Raw genomic sequence first — 18,783 nt, forward strand, 5'->3', positions numbered from 1 at the left:
TCTGTGCAAGGACTTCCTTTAGCACAATGCGCGCGCCCCCAAATGGATGTCCCTGGGAATTGGTTGCTTTCCCAATACTCAATTTTTAAAGGCACTGGGATGTCAGAGGAAATGGAATTTCCTTTACGAATTCCCCATCCTTGTCATTCACAGTTTGCCACCTGACACTGATATAGCATCATCATACAAATACATCTGCACTTGTTGCACTTTTTCATTGGCATATTTATGGAAACTGTAATGAGTGGACCAGCTCTATGCTACATTTATTTCAAATTCATTTGAATTTTTTGTTGTCATCATGGGAGTGCAAAAAGGATGCAAACTTGATAGGTAGCTAGAGATTTAGTACTGAGCAGAACTGGTTCTATCTCCTTTGTGGCTACGAAATAGGTAGCCTTTATACTGCAATTCTCTTTCCACTTTCTCGTGGACCTATGAAACTACTGAATGACACTGACAGCTGAAATGGGAGCCAAGAGCAACCCAAAAAAGGTCTCCCACCATGTTCTTCAATCCTACCTTCACTAGCAAACTAAAACACAATGCTGGCTAAAGTCCCTCAGGCTTGCTCTTTCTTAATTATGCCCCTCTCCCACCTCTTATTCTGGCTAGGGAAATTTAACAAAATGACCTGGAACCGGTTGCCTGAGATGGAGACACTTCTCAAACAACATAGAAATACAAAAAGAGAACACATAATACTAAATAAAAACACAAACAAACTGATAACCCTCCCCCCCTCAAAAACATTTAAAAGGACATATACTGTGGTACCTCGGTTTACGAACTTAATCCGTTCAGCAAGTCCGTTCTTAAACTGAAACTGTTCTTAAACTGAGATGTGCTTTCCCTAATGAAGCCTCCCTCTGCCAGTGTGCTTCCACCATTCAGATTCCGTTCTTAGACCGAGGCAAAGTTCGCAAACCGGGTCACTACTTCCGGTTTTGCAGAGTTCGTAAACCGAATCATTCGTAAGCAGGACTGTTCTTAAACTGAGATACCACTGTAATGTTAATCAGCCAAAGGCCTGGTTAAAGAGAAACTGGCGCCTAGCACCTAAAGATATGTAATGAAGGCACCAGGTCAGCCTTAGTTGGTTGTTTCTGAGACAATGAACAGGCTTCCAAGTTTTCATGCATGCTGTCCGTAGATATGTGACATAATACAGAGACTACTGAGCCAAAGTTTATCATTATATGCAGAGTACTCTTAAATCACAGCCAGCATGTCCACATAGTATACCTTATCTAAAAGTGCAGATGCTGGCCACATCAGTTCAGACTATATTTTGAAATGGGGTTTGCCTCATAGAATCAATAATGGAAGTTTTATTAACATATATTGAAATGATTTGATTGTCAAAGGAAGTGATTTCTATATGAACACTTCTACAAAACAACAGATCCTATTTGTGTATTATTGGACAATGATATTGTGGGATAAAAGTTTAGACAAGAAAAAATGTGTTTATAAGTGAATAGACTTGAAAAACAAATAAATCTCAGGCAGTAAACTAAAAAGAAGTTTGCTAGTAGCAAAGGCAGTTGACATTTTTCAACTTTTGCAACCAGAAAGAACATGTGCAAACCTGTACAATTCTGTAAAAGAACTGAATCTTGGCACAGAATTCTAGGCTCCCTTCTTCTACTAAACGCTGCTTAGTAAAACTCCTTCATTCTCACGTAAATACTGTTGCTTACTAGCTTGTTATAAATTACTACTGCTGTTATTACTGTTGCATCTTCATATAAGATAATAAGAGCATGCAAGGTGCATCAGAGAAGAGATCCCAAAAGTGGAAACAAGGGAAGCTCAGAATGTTAAATCTCAGATAGGCATAAGCCCCAAAGAAGCTATCCAGAAAAAAATTGCAGTGCTAAGAAGTTATTGATAAATGATTTACATACTCTGCATGGAAAATGGAGAGAAAAAATATTGCTCACTGAAGGAAACAGAGTTGCACAATACCTGGAACAAAGCAAATCCAAGATGGTATGATATCCAAGCAGTGTGAAAAGTTTTATGGATTAAGATTTCTAGTTGGCTTTAAGTATGAATGTATATATATATATATATATATTTAAAATAGCTAGTAAGCCACAAATGGAAGAACAAAGCTCATTGGGAAATGGATTACACAAAACAAGTAACTGCTTACACATACACATATATACACATACACAGAGAGTCTCATACAAATAAAAGACAAACTGAAATGCATCCAAAAAGAAACTTTTCAACTTTCAAGCACTCCTCAATGAATCTGTGAAAAACTAATGAAGACTAAAATAATCTAGAAGGAGCCATAGTTCCTCCTAAAATTAGGAATAAATTAAAATCGTGACTCCATACTAGAACCTTAGCAGTCAACTCCATAATAATAAAACAAATGGAGTATGTGCTATATTCACAAAGGGCTAGATCAACATGGTTTAAAGCTAAACCTACTGAATTAATTCATAAATTGTCATTGCAACATAGATTATTTATATAAAAATTCTTTTGTTGCTTTTCTACTAAAAGAATTCAAAGTGACTTACAATGTAATGGATGATGAGAAAACAGTGGATATTTTATCTGGGTTTTAGTAAAGCATTTCATACAGCACTATACAATATCTTATGGTTAGAAAGCCAACATAAGATGTCTTGGAAAATTAGTACAATCAAATGGATCAAAAACTGGCTATCTAACCGTATTAAGAGAGTAATCGTAACTGGCAGTCCATCTAGATGGGGAGAGATTTCCAGTGGGATCCAGGGATCGCAATTCGGTCCCATTTTGTTTTATATCTTTATAAAAGATCTGGAAGACAAAGTAGAGAATATGCTAAATAAGTCTTTTGGCTTCTACTAATTAGGGAATGGTGAGCAGAGCTAGAACTAACATAGTAGTTGTAAAATAACTCTAAATACTTCTTTGAAATTGGATGATAAATTTACAGACCATATTCTAAATTAAATGTGAGACAGAAGATAACAGAACACACGGGAGCTTCACAGAAGAAAACAATAGTAGGCTTTGCTAGTCATGCCTGTGTCAAATATCCAAAATGATTTGAGCCTTTTGGACTCAAATACATCATATATCTCTTAAAAAGCCAAAGACATTGTCACATGGAATGGCAGAAGAGGAAACGATCTCACATGGAGGTAAATTATAAGAGCTAAGTGGATAGAGAGCTTGATGAAAGTAAAGAGAATAAGGAATAACATGACAGTCAACTGCAGGAGATTCAGACAGAAGTAGAGGTGTAAGTGCAATTAAAGCCATTAAAACCAATTGATCTGACAAAACAAGCATTATAGTAGTCTTGACACTATCTTCCCAGGCTGAATGTGCGGTGTCAGCACTGAACACATTTAGAACATAACAGAAAGGGAATTCATGAAAAATCAATGGAAGAGGGGCTTCAATGGAGCTGAAGCAGCTTTGGATCAAGATTTAATGTGTAAAATATAATATAATTGATCTATGAATGCATGTTTTCTTAGTAAATGGCTGTGAAATCACCATATGGGCAAACCCTTATGTTTCTTTTGCTAGCAAAACTGAATTAAAGGAAGAATTGAGATGCAGAGTCAAATATATAAACACAAAGTTCACATACTTATAGCATGGATACCCAAAAAAGGAAGGGGAAAAAAGGAGATACTTGGTAAGAACAGAATGTGAATGTGAAACAGAACAAACAGATTTCACAGTATATTTGATTCATAGGCAAACCTTTGAGCCCTAAACTCCACCCTGGAATGCTAAAAACCTGACAATGGCACTTGGGTAAACATTAAGCAGCTGCATTCAGGACAATAGACAAGAAGTAGAAATGTGTTACCACTAAGCGTGTCTGAGGGTTGTCAATTACTAGGACAGGAGCAACAGGACACATTCCATTAGATTTTGCTTCTGTGCTGGCAATCATTATGTTGAGTAGATTGCTTTCTGTTTTTTGTCTGGAGCTGGAACTTTAGGGACCGACTGTGGTTATAAAAATTAAATAACAAAAATATTTTGGGAGACACTGTTGAGAGGATCTGCAGCATCAATTCAGATAGGCTTATCTGGAATGGTATTAGGCCCAAACTTGACTGTTTTTGCAATTTATTCTGTGTCGAGTTAAGGGCTTCTTGTCTGCCTGTGCATTTGGTCTGCTTTTTTAGCAGTTGTCTTTTAGATTTTATCAGTTTAATGGGTTATACTCCTGGTATTTTCTTGGTGTTATTATTATACAGCACCCTGGGGTTTATTGGTATGGAAGGTGCATTAGAAACATTAACAATAAAGTAATCAATAAAACCTGAGACTGATACCCTTCTTTATAATTTTTAAGAACTTGAGAAACACCCCTTTGGCATGCACAGTTCTTTTCCTCTCCTGTTTGATTTCCTCTTCCTTTTTTTTGTCTATAGCTTCCATGCCAACCATGGTTACACTTGAAACTGATATGTGAAACCATAAATCAGGCATTCTATCTGCACCCCCATCCTCATGGTTGTTGCCCTATTTGTGATAGCAGTGGGGAAGTCTCCTGTACACATGGAGGCTTCTGAACATTTTAAAAACCAACAAAACGAGGGTTCCAAAACATGAAGGAACCTCCACAGATACAGGTCTCCCTGATGCGGACAGCCACTGAGGAACATTTAGAGGACGACGACGATGAGGAGGATGAACAGGCAGAACTAGTATGCTTGTGGACATTGTTCCCTCCTCATACATTGACTTAAGCCCTATTCACTATAGTGCTGTTTACAGTACTGAAAAGAGAAGGGTTGGGAGAATTCAGGCCAGATGGAGATGACAGATCAGGTGGGCCCTTCAGGATTTAGGGAAATTTATACTTGCACCAAGCTACACACAAAGGATGTTGAAAGAATAAATGAAGCTATGCTGCTGTTGTTTCCAAGAAGGGTTTTCTGAAGAGTGAGAATTGTGACCTCTTAGAAAATAAGAAATGTTGCAAGCTACCTTTTAACTAATAGCAACACAAAAACTGATACTTTGATTAAAAAAATCACAACAGTTTTGTCATGCCCTGTGATACACTGGAGGAACACTTGGTTGTATCTAAAATGTTGGTTCATCTCTGGAGATAAAGTTCTGAAACCATTTTCCTTTGGCACCTGAAACTTCACACTGACTTCCATGGGCTCTGGAAGCAGTGACAAGTAGGCACCGATGTTAAAAGATCCTCAGTGGCTCACAGTTTGTTTTCAGGCTCAATTCAAAATACTGGCCTTGGTCATTAAAGCCCTAAGCCTGATACCTGTATATTTCAAAGTTCCACCTTCTACAACGGTAACTAAACAATTGGTTCAGATCTTGCCTAGAAGCCCTCTTCTGAGTGCCCCAGCAAGAGGCCAATGAAGAGATGGCCTTCTCTGTCGCAGCACTCAAATTGTGGAACTGCTGCCCTACACATGCTCATTTCACACCGTCCATGTTTTATTTTGTGTGGTCTGCTCTGTGTTCTTGAACCTTGACAGCCCTATTCTCTTTTTATACATCATCTTCTGTTATTATTTATTTATGCTTCTATCTTCATTGGATATCTTGTTGTACTATAATTCACCCCAAGTCTAATTTACAAAAGGTAGAAATATATTAAATAAGCAAGTAAGGAATATCCATCAGCCACAGTCTAAAAGGAGACAGTCTAGGCACAGAGAAAGGAACCATGTATGGAAATGGAGTTCCCTTCCCTCTTCTTTGGAAAGCTGATACCTATAAAGTATCATTGAGAAAACCTTTGTATAGATCAAACCTTTGCATGAAAATGTAATATTTGAAATGGCTCTATGAGTGAATGGCTTCCACATTTCCTCAAATAAAACTTGAAATTATAATTTTGGCAGCAAATATTTAATATCCAAAAATTAATCATTTTTTTGCCAATAATTTTTATTGATTTTCCAATTTTAACCCAATTACACAAATTAATTCCAAATTAATATAATTTTGTTTAAGAGGTTTCCCACAATCCATTCTTGATGCATCATCTAATACTACTGCATTTCATATTCTTATTTACTTCTAGCACAATCCATATTACAAATTATCACATAGTCAACAGCTGCACTCTTAATGATTTCTATTCATTTTATTATATTATTTAACTTTCAAAAAACTTCAAGTGAGGAACAACAGATTTTCTTTTCTTTTTCAATCTGCATGTGCCCAAAAATAATTCTTAACCCACCTTTATTCACTGGTTTTCTTTGTAAGCACCTTCAGGCATTTTTGGCATGTTTTATTATTTGAAATGTTGAAAAAAAGATTTTGAAAACAGACATGTACATGCCAATAAAGTTTTTTGTGTGTATGTGTTATATAAACTGTTTTTGAGCACCACTGTGAAAAGATAAGGCTGCTGTGATGGTTGCTTCCTGTTTTTATGCAGTTTACCTCTGTTTATTTGCAACTAGAAGTCAAGCAAAATTACCATAGTACCATTATTGTAACAAGCTGCAGGTAGGGAACAGGGAAATTAAGGGTTGTATCCAACAAAGTACCCCCATTCAGAATAATTTCTGCTTGCACAACAGACCTCTCCCTTCCTCTTCTCTCCCTGTGCTCCTCCTTCCCAATCTGCTTGGGAGAGCTGAGGAAAATCCCAAAACATCCCATGCACAGGGAGATGAGAGGGAGGGGACATTCCACTACATGAGGGGAAGTCTTTGCATAAAGGGGAGGGGGAACCCAGAAACATACCAAAACGTCTAGCCCAGGACCGTGTGAATCCAACAATTATTAACTCTTTCTCTTTTCACACATTTGAGAAAATACGACATGGAATTTGGATTTTTTTAAAAAAATAATACACGATTTCCTATGAAATATTTCAAGTTTTACATCTATACAATTTTACAAATAATTCCATGCCATATTTGCTGAAATGATGCTTTTGCTGACATTATAAAAATGTAAGTATACTTATATTGATTCCGTATTCTCTGTCAGGTTTATACCCCCTTTTGGTTCTGTTATAGAGTATCACACAGCTTTCAAGTACGTCGTAGTTTAGCCATCATTTTGGATTGTTCCTCTGAGGAACAGCTGGAAAACTCATGAATTTTTTAAAGCCTTCAAACCTTCTGCCTGACAGATGACAGCAAAGCCTATAGTGAATACAATCCATCTTGTAAATCAAGCTTCAGAAAGAGGAAAATGCCACTAAGTGACAGTAAAGCCCAAGGCATTCAAGGGCTTTCCAGATGATTTTGGGTTGTATTTTTTTGCATAATAAAGAAGTGTACAGCTATGACAATTGGTTGCTCAGGATCCAGGCATCTATGGATCTTCTTCCAATGTAAGAATATTGCATTTTTTACCACTGCACAACACCACGTTAAAAGGGAAAAAGTTATTTCCTTCAGCTGCTACACTCTTGTGTTAGACTTTTAACGAGCTAGAGAATTCATGCTATGCAAAACCATGGGGGGGGTCTGTTTAGAAGAATGATCAGGGACACTTTCTAGAAAGAATTTGCAACACCAATTCTTATAAGCTTGTGACACTTTTGATGTGTTTAATTCTTTTAGTAGTGCTGTGCATCTTATTAGACTGGTTTACTATTAAAATGCCAATTTATTGTGGCATTTATTGAATGTTTATTCCTATTGTATTTTACTGTCAACCGCCCACTTTACAAAACAACAGCAGCAAATAAATATTTGCTGGGGGTAAGGGTGGGACACAAGCACATCAAAATTTGAAAATAGAAAAAAGTGAATACTAACAAAGTTGTCTATACTATATTAATGCCCCCACCATCTCATGAAACTTTTGCATTGCTTTGATTATTTTTTTTAAAAAGCCATCACAGCCATGCACTATTTGTTTCTTTTGGGTGGATATAAAATCTTTTGTAAAGATCCACCAATGGATGTGGAGAAGTCAATTTTTGCTGATTTCCCTTCTCCTCTTCAGCCCCTAGAAAATATGCTCGGCGGGGATGGTGGTTCTAGAGCAGTTTGGAAAGTGTCATTGGGCAACTGTAAAGTCAGGAGGCAAAAACTGCCCCTTCTGTGAGCAAAGGCCTCCTCTAGATCAAATACTCTTCTATAAAAGCACTTCTTCAGTCTATGCAGAACTGACTGCATCCCTACATTTAGGTCTCTAAACATTGTGTGTTTATGTCCAGAGCACAGACACACAAATTTACTTTTTGCATGGCATATGGACTATCTTATCCCTTCCACAATGCTACACCTTCATCCATTATGTAAAGTTGGAAGTATCGTATTATGAACATTGGCTTGGGGCTAGTTCAAGCTTATTTAATAAGACTATAAGGTGTTTTTTTATTTTTTATTTGCTTAGCTTTTAAAAAAATCATCTGGAAAGGCTGTATAGTGAAAGCCAATATGGCCCATAAAATTCCTACTGGACTTGTGCAGCAGAAGAACCAAATGTAAAAAAAGGCTCTGTTTGGAAGAAAATGAATTGTCTAATGCTGTAACTGTAAGATGCTAATCATGTTCCATTGGAACTTACCTTATTGACATCCATTCGTAATTTTTCATTGTTAGCACTGGCAGCTTTTTCGGCTGCTTTCTTCTGGCGTTGTGGTCCCCTGCCAAAGAAGATGTAGTTGACTAATGCATACTCCAGTAGGGCCATGAACACGAAGACAAAGCATCCCATCAGATACATGTCAATGGCTTTCACGTAGGGGATTTTGGGCAGAGTTTCTCTGAGATGAGTGTTGATGGTTGTCATTGTCAGCACCGTGGTGATTCCTGGGGGGAAGCATCAAAAAATTCAAAATAGTGTGTGTGTATAGATAGAGATATAGAGATATAGAGATGATATAGAGATATAGAGATAGATATTAGGGGGAGCTGGAGTTCACTCCAGAAAAGCACTAGAAGAAATATTTTCCATACTAGCTTCTTTTTGGTTTTTGGGTGGTGATGCTTATTACAGTAATGAACAAAAAAACATTAAATGCTACGAATTCTCAAAGTCAACACCATGGAAATCTTTCCACTTGTGTATCACACAGGTTATAAAGTGCACCTATTTCTTCAGTATGCTGGTTTTACTTAATTTTTTTTACATGTTGTCTTCTGGTTTGAATTCTCAGAAAAATCTTGCTTGAAGACCTTGTGCAATATACATTAGCTTGAATCGAGGGAACAGTAGAGAATGCATTCAACCTTCCTTTAGGTAATGTTTCTTCTTAAGAGCTATGGAAACTTGAAGAGGCTTAAGTTTAAATTTGCATTAGAATGGGATCCTTACCTGGAATGCAAGGTTCAGCAAACTCAATAGGCTTGCTAATGTAAACTAGTTTTAAAAGACCAGTAGCAATAATAATAATAATAATAATAATAATAATAATAATAATAATAATAATAATTTATTTATACCCCACCCATCTGGCTGGGTTTCCCCAGCCAGTCTGGGCAGTTTCCAACCGAATATTAAAAACAAAGCAACATTTGTTGTAGCTGATCACCTATTGGATTACTGTGCCAGGAGGTTAAAAAGATTTGTTTGCATTATCAGTTTTGTTGGAATGGCAACACAAAAACTCTTTCAACCTCTGATTTGTGTATAACTGTTGGGTGAATGAATCACAAGTTGAAAGAAAGTAAACAAACCATGACTAGACCAGTGTCTCATGAGCTGTTCCTATTCTGCCTTGGGACACAATCTAGAGTCATCATTCACAGACCCACATAAAAGCAAAGTGACTTGTCAATTTTTCTGTCAGGGACAAGAGGGTTTGAACTAGGAATTGTGGGGTCTAGGTTTAGGACCTAAGCTGAACTGTAGACTGTGCGTGTTCTCAGGCTTCAGAGCTTTTTTCAGGCACAAAAGGACTTTGCAACATCAAGTCGTGTGACTGGTGAAGCCTGATACAAATCCTAGAAGCCATGCCTTTTACTGTTGTATGGTCAGAGATGTAGAACCTATTTGCTACTCTTCAAGCCCAGACCTGGGGTTGGGTGCAGTTCCACTCAGCTCTGGACAGCATTGGCAAATGTCAAGACAAGTCAACAAGAGCATGTGACTGAAGGCAGTGGAATTCCTTGTCTGCATTGCCTGGAGTTTTTACCCCAATGTAGCCAGAGGCAATACTATGGTGTAAAGAAGTCCATGGTAACAGATATTATCAGGATTCAGCTCAGTAAACTATTTTAATTGTGGAATTTGAAATGCCCATTAAGAGAAGAAGCCATACTCCTGCAAAGTAGAATCCTGTTTCAACCTTACCCAAATTTTACCTAAGAAGACAATACTACATGTTGAGATAGGAGCGTAGTAAAAGATACAAATTGGTTCATTAGCTGGGTACTTCTCTATAACAATGGGCATAGAGGCTTTCCAGAGTTCAGGCAGGATCTTTCCCAGCCCTTTGAAACAAGAACCTAGAGACTGAACTTGGGGTCTTCTGCATGCAAAATATGTTTTCTCTCCAGCTTTGAACCCTCCCCATAGTCTGAGGAATTACCAGCAAGGTAAGAATATTTTGTAATTTTTAGATTAAATATATTGCAAGAAAAGTAGCTAAGGTTGCAAAACTCTATGGTCCCTGAAAAGGTGACCTAAGCCATACGGTCTTCTGGACCTCCCTGAAAAGAGAGGTCTGCTCTCTCAGGGGAAGATCTGGATTTATAAGCCTCTCTGTGAGGCAATGGAGATGTCTGCAGCTAGTGTTCCTCCAACCAAATTAGAAAGGGGTGGAAAAACCTGTGCCCCACTCTTTCCACATGAACTGGCAGGGCATAGGTTCTTCTAATTGTATTACTCCCCACTTCCCACCTCATATAGGTTTGCTCCACTAAGTAAACAGTGCTAATATAAATTGCAATGATTTTAAGCTAATTAGGAGAAGAAATTGTTTTAGCTGGGTTGTGATGACTCAAATTCTGAATCTTAAATGTAAATTTAATAGGCAGTAGTACACAACAATGCTGAACACCAGCACAAAACATCACACAATCTGGCTGAGCTGAAGCACTTGTATTTACCTTGATTTACTCACTTTAAAATTATCTCTAAATATTTCATCCAAACTGGTTCAAAAGAAAGCTTTTCAGTGCTTAAATATATGTAAACCTGACCAGCCTCCAAAATTAGAACAGGAAGCACATTCAAAGGGCAAGAGCCAAAGTAACATTAGTGCAAGAAAAGCTGCTACTTCACAGGTGAGCTTTGTTGTGCGATGGGTATCACAAGTGGAAGTAGCGTAACAGCACAAAAAGTAAATGATAGAGTTAAGCTGTGCAACAATTCCACCATTCTAAGTCACCCATTGGATTTGGCTGTTATGTTATGTTAGGAATGGAGCTTCTGTTATGGGTAGCTGGCACAACAGGATATATGTTGAGCAAAAAGTGCTTACCTAAAGCCACTCTGGCAGCTGAAGCATCATAATTGATCCAGAATGAAACCCAGGAGAGAATAGTGATCAGAATGGAAGGCATATAGGTCTGAAGTATGAAGTAGCCAATGTTTCTCTTGAGTTTGAAACTGAGTGATAGCCTTGGATAGGAACCTAGAACAGAATTTATGTTTAGAAGGTCAAGTTTCAGTTCTGTAGCCCTGCAAACACATTGTTAACATTTACAACCTGCAGACTTTTATTGTAATTCAACACCCATAAGGCAAAAATAAAATTTATTATTAAACAAACAAAATGCCAGTTTCTTTAATCTGTGCCTAAACAAAGATGTCAAAGGTTCACTGCGCCTTTGCTAGCAGGTGTGCATACACCGAAACCATTAAGCTTTGCAGTAGCTCAGCATCCAATATTGCATTTTGACCTTTGCATGTTCTACCTTGCTATGGTCACTTTGAAATCACCTGAAGTGCTAGGCTCAGAAACTGGTTCATATACTCATAGCCACAAAATTCAGGTAAGCAGAGTTGTATTCATTCTGTACTAGCTGTCATATCAATCAAACATAACAAGTTGTCATGTTGGGTATTTATGGCATGATTCCGCTCCTTCATCATTATCTTCTTGGCAGGTGATGCCAGAACAAGTAAAAACTCAAAATAGCCCCTGTGTAACCAAATAAGCGAACAGTGGAAAAGACCGGGCTGGGAAAAGGGAAATGAAAGGGGATGAGAAGTAAAAACACCAGAAACAGAGCAATATTTAAAACTGTTTAGGCTCTGAGGTTTGTTTAGGCCTCCCACACAAACCTCCTGTGGGAGGAGCAAAATTCTGATCCTTATACTTTCAAACCACTGATCTCTGCTCCCAAGAAAAATCAAACTGGGACAACTGTTCTGCACAAATCCATGAAATGCAAAAGTGGTATTTGCAATCAGACTTGATTAGCAGTCCGGATAGTTACATCCTGTTCTCTTGAGTGTTGCTTGTTAGTTAAAAAAACCCAAAAAAACAGCCCCACTGAACTAGGATTGGAAGTCTGTGTAGCAGAAGCAGGAGTTGCACATCCTGTTTCACTATCTGAGGAATGTACTGCCCCCACTGAAGCCTTACTTATCGGGGTTGCACAACAGCTTCCGGCAAGATCTCACGAGAGTTGAATGCGATCTTGCTGGAAGCTGTGACTGCTTCTCCTCGCTTCCATAGTGGTGGTGGCAGGGGCGCCACCCCATGGGATTCCACCATCCAAGGCAGCTGCCTCAGTCCGCCTCATGGGCAGGCTGGCCCTGAAAAAGGGGAGGGGGTAGCATCAAATTATGATTCCATATGGTGTCATCAGGCATAAGAAAAGGGCATCCATATATTTTAATAATGAAAGTGTATGGGGAAAGTAGCTTGCTTTTTATCAGCTTTGAGAGTGGCTGCAGAAAATAGAAAATAGTTTATTCGTTCAGGTCGATTAAGGTTGATACCCTTTTAAAACAACAACGACCCACACTGGCTGAATACAAAAGTATTTACTATATGTACACCACAGTCCTATACATGTTTCTTTATGTACTGTGTTCAATGGGACTAACTTCTAGGCAAGCATGCATAGGACAGCAGGTTTAGTGCACCTGACACGGCACAGTTATTTTAATAAGGAATAAATTGTATTGGTTTGCCTATTCAGTGCTCATTTGTTTATTCTTTATACGATCCATGCAGCTAGTCATTATGTACTATCCAAAACAACTGATGGGAAGCTTTTCAGCGAGCAGATAGATGCATTTCCTTTGTGGCACCCCTTCACAAACCTGTCGAGAAAGCAACTTTCTTGGTGATAAGTTCATAGTCCACAATGGAGAATTGCGGCAGTTCAATCTTTCGCACTCCTGTAACTGCATTATCACCCCCACGCCAGTAAAATTCAATATCATCTGTTGTGTAGCCATCTGTAAATAATAAAGGAGGGAAGCTTTAGGACATGGAGCACTTGCAGTATCACATCTGCTGCAAGAATAATCCAGTCATTTTACTTTGGTTTATTCTTATTCGAGATAAATATTTACAAAGTTCAAATACACTGAGCACTTCTGCTATGCATACTCTGTACATTTCAAGTGGCCTTGATTTAATCTGGGACAAGTGAAACAGAAGCCACTTAGGAACAGGAATCAGAAACCGCTTGGTAAGAATAGAGAAAGGGACTTTTTTGTTATGGTACCTTGAGAGCAGCTAGAACCCATTCCACCTCTCACTTTTGTTGTTTTCACTTGATATATTGTTTTGTTGTTTTAAAAACTTAAGAAGCAGTAGGAAAATGGGTTAAAAATCCTGAGACAAATAAATAAGAGAAATAACTACTAGCTTATAGCCTAAACTGATGAGCCTAGCTAGTAGCTGACAGATTCAGATTTTTGACAGAGGAATCCAGAAGTACCAGGTGAAAGACAGATTTAACAAAAATAAAATCTGCATTTCTATTTTGCACTAATTTAATCCTCTTATACCCAGTTTGTACAACCATAGCAGCTGTTTAGAGCTTTGATTATTTATATACATACCTAATAATCATCTACCTTTTTTAAAAAAAACAACAACACCACTCTTAAAAGTTAAAACTCCTTTTTTCAAACAATCACATTTCTGTCAATGTGCTTAGAAAGAATGTCAGGGAGTAATCATGGAAAGCGAGGAAGATTTACGGCAGGGCTGATGGGCTGCATATGAGATATTTCTTCTCATTCCTCCGAGGCTGCACTTGCTTCTTCAAGTCTGCCTTTCCAGTACTTACAGCATGTACTAAACAGACTTTTCTGAGTCAGAGCTCATGACTGCTGGGTGTGTGGTGACCAGGAACACTGCACCAGCTCAACGATCATGCTAAACTGCCTCTCACCATTACTGGACTGCATCGCCCTGCAGGCAAAGTGCCCGAATGGAAAAGGAATGTCACTTGTGCAGCTTGTTGATGACACCAGCAAAGAAACTGTGGGACTGATGCAGGAAATGACAAGCGGCAATTGAGAGAAAAATCAAAGACTCGGCAGAGGAGTATCAACGTGATCCTCCAGTTTTACATATACAGATCTGACTCCGATTCCTCTTATCTGATTCATGAGTTCTGTAGCCTGCAGACCCAACAGGGGTCTATTTAGCTATTTAGGGACACTATTTAGCTAAAAATGAAGAATTTAAATTAGTTATGCTCAAGTGCAGTTTAAGTTCCACCGCAATCCAATGAATATACTTTGGGAACTAATCAAAGGCATATTGATTTCTCAGAAATAGACTCTTCTGATTCATAGTAAGCAAGCAAATAAAACAGAGTAGAAACAGAGCCCCCCTTCTTTCCCCCACTGCACTCCCAAAAATCTGCCCTGAAGGGTCCACCAACCCCACCCCCAAATGGGTTTGAAAGTGTGTGGGGAGATGCAGGGTAGAGGAGGGCAGGGGAAGGAAATGAAGGTGAATTTTTGTTGTGTGAGTGGAATCTCGCACACAGATAGCTTTGGATACAGTGCTAATAACTATTTACAGGCCCTTCTGAGCCACTTACAGCACAATCCTATCCATGTCTGCTCAGAGGTAAACCCCACTGAATCCAGTAAACTTAATCTCTGGTGAACGGGTAGAGAACTGCAACCTTAATTGCTTTTACTTCCCTCATTGCTATCACGGACTTAATTCTATACCGAAGCCTGAGAAATATTTCATACTTCAAAAATTTATGTTTTCATGCTCTTAAGCAGCTATTAGCATCTCTGGAAACATTTTTCATTTTTCAAAAAAAGAAGAAGTTATTTTGGTAGCATGAAATATGGAGCTTAAATCAGGGGCAAACATGATGATGTCCTTGAACTTTATTTCCACTATTGTTCCTTGTTGCCTGCAGCATTCACTCTTTGCTTTCGCTGGAAAAAGCGGACACCAGCATGTTGTTTCCTACTGAGTTAACCATATGATTGCTTCTCAAAGGCAGCTGGAAGCACTGATTAGTGACATCATCCTTTCATTCTGTTTCCATCAAAGGTGAGCACAGACCACATGTATAATATTTCTTTATGTTTCCTGTTTAAAATCTCCAAACAATTTTTGTTTGCATCCTGCAATTTTTGACTATATCTCAAATATATATTTGTGTAACCTTGTTATCATGGTGCAATCTACATGGCACACTACAGTAGAATGACAATTACAAGAACATGACAGTGAAGACTGGAAGATGGGGCAAGTCTAAGCCTGAGGCGGAGGAGGTAGTGAGGGCAGAGGAAGAAAGGTGACCCGTTGAGGAGGCAGAGGTGATGTGTGAGGCAGAGCACAAGAAGAAGGAAGAAGGACTGGGGGGGTGGCGTCAACATGCTGCTAAAAGGAAGATGAAAACAAGGTGCACTGAAATTCCAACTTCAAGAGTTCAAAGCATGATGTCAGTTGTTGAATTTGAACTGCAAGGCAGATCCTGATAAGGATCTGGCTGCAGAACCAAAACAGTTCCCACTTCTGGCCTAAAGTGGGGAGGAGGGCAGTGTGAGAGGTGCAAGTGGGAGCAGGGGGGTTTGCAAGGGGAGAAAGCATGGGCACAGGTCCTGCAAATTACAGAAGAACATACAGAAAAAAATGCATAAATACAAATATAATCCAAAATACATTTATACAGAATCTAGCTTCACCGACATCGGTGAAAATGGTTTCAATCTGAGGAAATGTTTGAATGACGATTGAGTTGGAAATTCACTGTCCAACTTCTTTTATTAGGCCATACATAAACACATGCACACAACCATAGTAGTTTTATCAAGGCATCAGTTCTCTCTTATTGATAATGAACTGGATTTCCCCATTGCCACCCAACAGAGGTCTGAATAAGAACTGTTTTAATACACAGGCTGCAGAATTTTCATCTGAACAAAATTCAGTGAATGAATCATTCATTTCTTAAGGATTAACTGGGTCATTATATTTAATCCTTCTCTAAACTGGTGGACATGTGTTCCGCTTGACTGTAACATTTTCACTGGATTTGTGTCACATTATGTTTACTTGCTTCTTAAAAGACTGAAAAACTAATGTGCTGTAGAAAACCAACTCTATTGCATTTTAAGATCCATTACCTGATCTTTCTGTACTTTCAGATACACAAATATATATACTGTTTTAATGTACTTGCTGAGAACAGTAAGGAAGCACCACCACCAGGGACAAGTGCATGTGTGATCCAATTGTATGAAGGAGATAAATACAACAGTTCTAGCCTAAAATTAGACACAGCCCAATAATTGGTGATGGTGTCATGATTAGACCTCTGATTCTTCCAATATCCTAATTTCTTGAAATATGTGGATCCCCAAATTTTAATATAGAAAGCATCTGCAAAGGGTATGTAACAAGTCTTATTTCTGAAACATTTACATCTCAGGGCAGCACCTACAATCACAAGAAATTGACACTAAATTTATTTAGGAATGTTTTGTCATAGGGACAGGCCCTCTGTGAGAGAAGGACACCCTCAAATGCTCTCTAGTGTTAATCTGGATTAGATATTGGTATGTTCTTACTAGGCTCTGCTCTTTCGCAATATCATTGTACCTATGAATATAAGTCCCTCATCTGGTAAATGTGGCCCGTACCGCATGGAAAATATTATCTCTGAGAAATAATAAAAAAGCATACACTTGTAAACCAAAAATATCAAAATTTGCAAAATTAATTCAATATACAGAATAACAGATTTTGATGTGAAAATTAAAAATTTAGATACATATTGTTTCTGTTCGAGTGCTTAAAAAATCATTAGTATGGAAAGGTGGGGTTGGAAACCCTTAATTTTTGTGATGTAGACCCTCTCCCCTGACAGCTACAGTTCTTAGCAAGGTGGAATGGGATCATGGCTTAGCTACAATTGGCGAGAGTCATGTGGTGGGATTTCTGGATTTCTTTAAGAGCATCCCTAACCATTTCTCCATAATCCACCCCCAACCCCCAATTTAATAAATAATGAATTAGACCAGGCATAGGCAAACTCGGCCCTCCAGATATTTTGGGACTACAGCTCCCACCGTCCCTGATCACTGGTCCTGTTAGCTAGGGATGATGGGAGTTGTAGTCCCAACACATCTGGAGGGCCGAGTTTGCCTGTGCCTGGATTAGACAAATTAATGGAGGCTATCAGTGGCTACTAGTCTTCATAGCCATATGCTGCTTCCAGGATCAGATGCATCCAGCCTCTCAACACAGTTGCTGGGGGTGGGGAATAACAGCAAGAGACTACTATTCCCACATGCCCTTGCTGTGAGCTGCCCATAAGCATCTGGTTAGCCACTGTGAGAAAGGGGTTGGGCTAGATTCGCCTTCAATCTGATCCAGCAGAGCTCTTCATGTATTCTTATGATTTGACAAAATACACATACTTCTGTACTTCCTGGGATTATCTGGTGTTTTGGAACAGAAAGATTTGATATTTTTATATTACTCATTTTTCTGAAAGGCTTACCTCTGACACCTGAACATTCCCACAAATATACCACAAAAGCTAAATGTCATCACTCAAGTGAAAAATTCACACAAAATCTAAAATGCAGACACCAGTTGTTTGTGGAATGTTACAGAATAGATTGTAGACATACTGAAACCTGCAGTCTGCCATTGCATCTCTCTTTCACTAAAAAGTGAAGAGAATGCAATTTATTGCAAATTCTATGTATCGTTTATAAAAGTGCCCCAAATTTTCTTGTTGGCTTCAGTGGTAATTGGTTATTAAAACTGTAGGTTGGGCTGACCAAGCTATTCTTCCTGGGCTTATAATTTGTTCACCCTGTTTCACACCTGGACATAATAATTCATTCTTCTGTGCAGTACTGACTACTATCCCAGGTTACCTATGCTATTTCACAAATCCAAAGAAAACAAGCATAATCTCCATGACCCAGATCAAGCTACTACAACAAGAGAATTTTAGCAATGTCTGCAGTACCTGCAGCACTTCTCAAAACACCATTTTAAATTCCCTTTTCATTGTTCTGATAACACCATTACTTGCTGTAGCAGAGCAACGAAGCTATGTAGTCCCTGAGCCAAATCTCTACCCAAGGATGTTTTCCATCCCTGCTCTATATCAGATGCTATGGCATACTATGTGAATGCAGAAATGGTTCATCAAAGGTGCTTATTTTTCCATACAAAATATCATCAAGTGCTGTTGCACTCAGTTAAACTTGGACACACTACTTATACTCTCTGCAGGCCATTTAACAATTTTGGCTTTTGCTCTGAAGGAAATTGAAATCCAAAGTAAGAGGTCAAATCAAAACAACAAACAAACAACAAACCCAATTTGGCAAAAATAAATAAATAAATAAATAAATAAATAAATAAGGTGAGGGACAGAGAAGTGGCATTATTTATAAAAGATGATGGTTATGAACAATCTCAGCAGTGCCATTTTG

General features: G+C 38.4%; 1 protein-coding gene across 7 annotated transcripts in view; it reads right to left on the reverse strand.

Moving 5' to 3' along the window:
- The window catches only part of GABRB2 (gamma-aminobutyric acid type A receptor subunit beta2), a 114,446-nt gene that overhangs the window by 9,899 nt on the left and 85,764 nt on the right, over nucleotides 1-18,783 (reverse strand). For 5 of the 7 annotated variants that reach the window (XM_081899158.1, XM_081899160.1, XM_081899156.1 and 2 more), the window contains exons 7-10: nucleotides 13,156-13,293; nucleotides 11,360-11,512; nucleotides 8,500-8,744; nucleotides 2,698-2,808 (exon numbers count right to left, since the gene is read on the reverse strand). In XM_081899158.1, coding sequence (XP_081755284.1) covers nucleotides 2,698-2,808; nucleotides 8,500-8,744; nucleotides 11,360-11,512; nucleotides 13,156-13,293 — 647 coding nt within the window. The remainder of the gene's footprint in view (nucleotides 1-2,697; nucleotides 2,809-8,499; nucleotides 8,745-11,359; nucleotides 11,513-13,155; nucleotides 13,294-18,783) is intronic. The other 2 variants (XM_081899161.1, XM_081899162.1) reach the window with 1 other exon arrangement.

The sequence above is a fragment of the Podarcis melisellensis genome (assembly GCF_964234715.1).
Source record: "Podarcis melisellensis genome assembly, chromosome: 2".
In the NCBI taxonomy this organism is placed as follows: Eukaryota; Metazoa; Chordata; class Lepidosauria; order Squamata; family Lacertidae; genus Podarcis; species Podarcis melisellensis.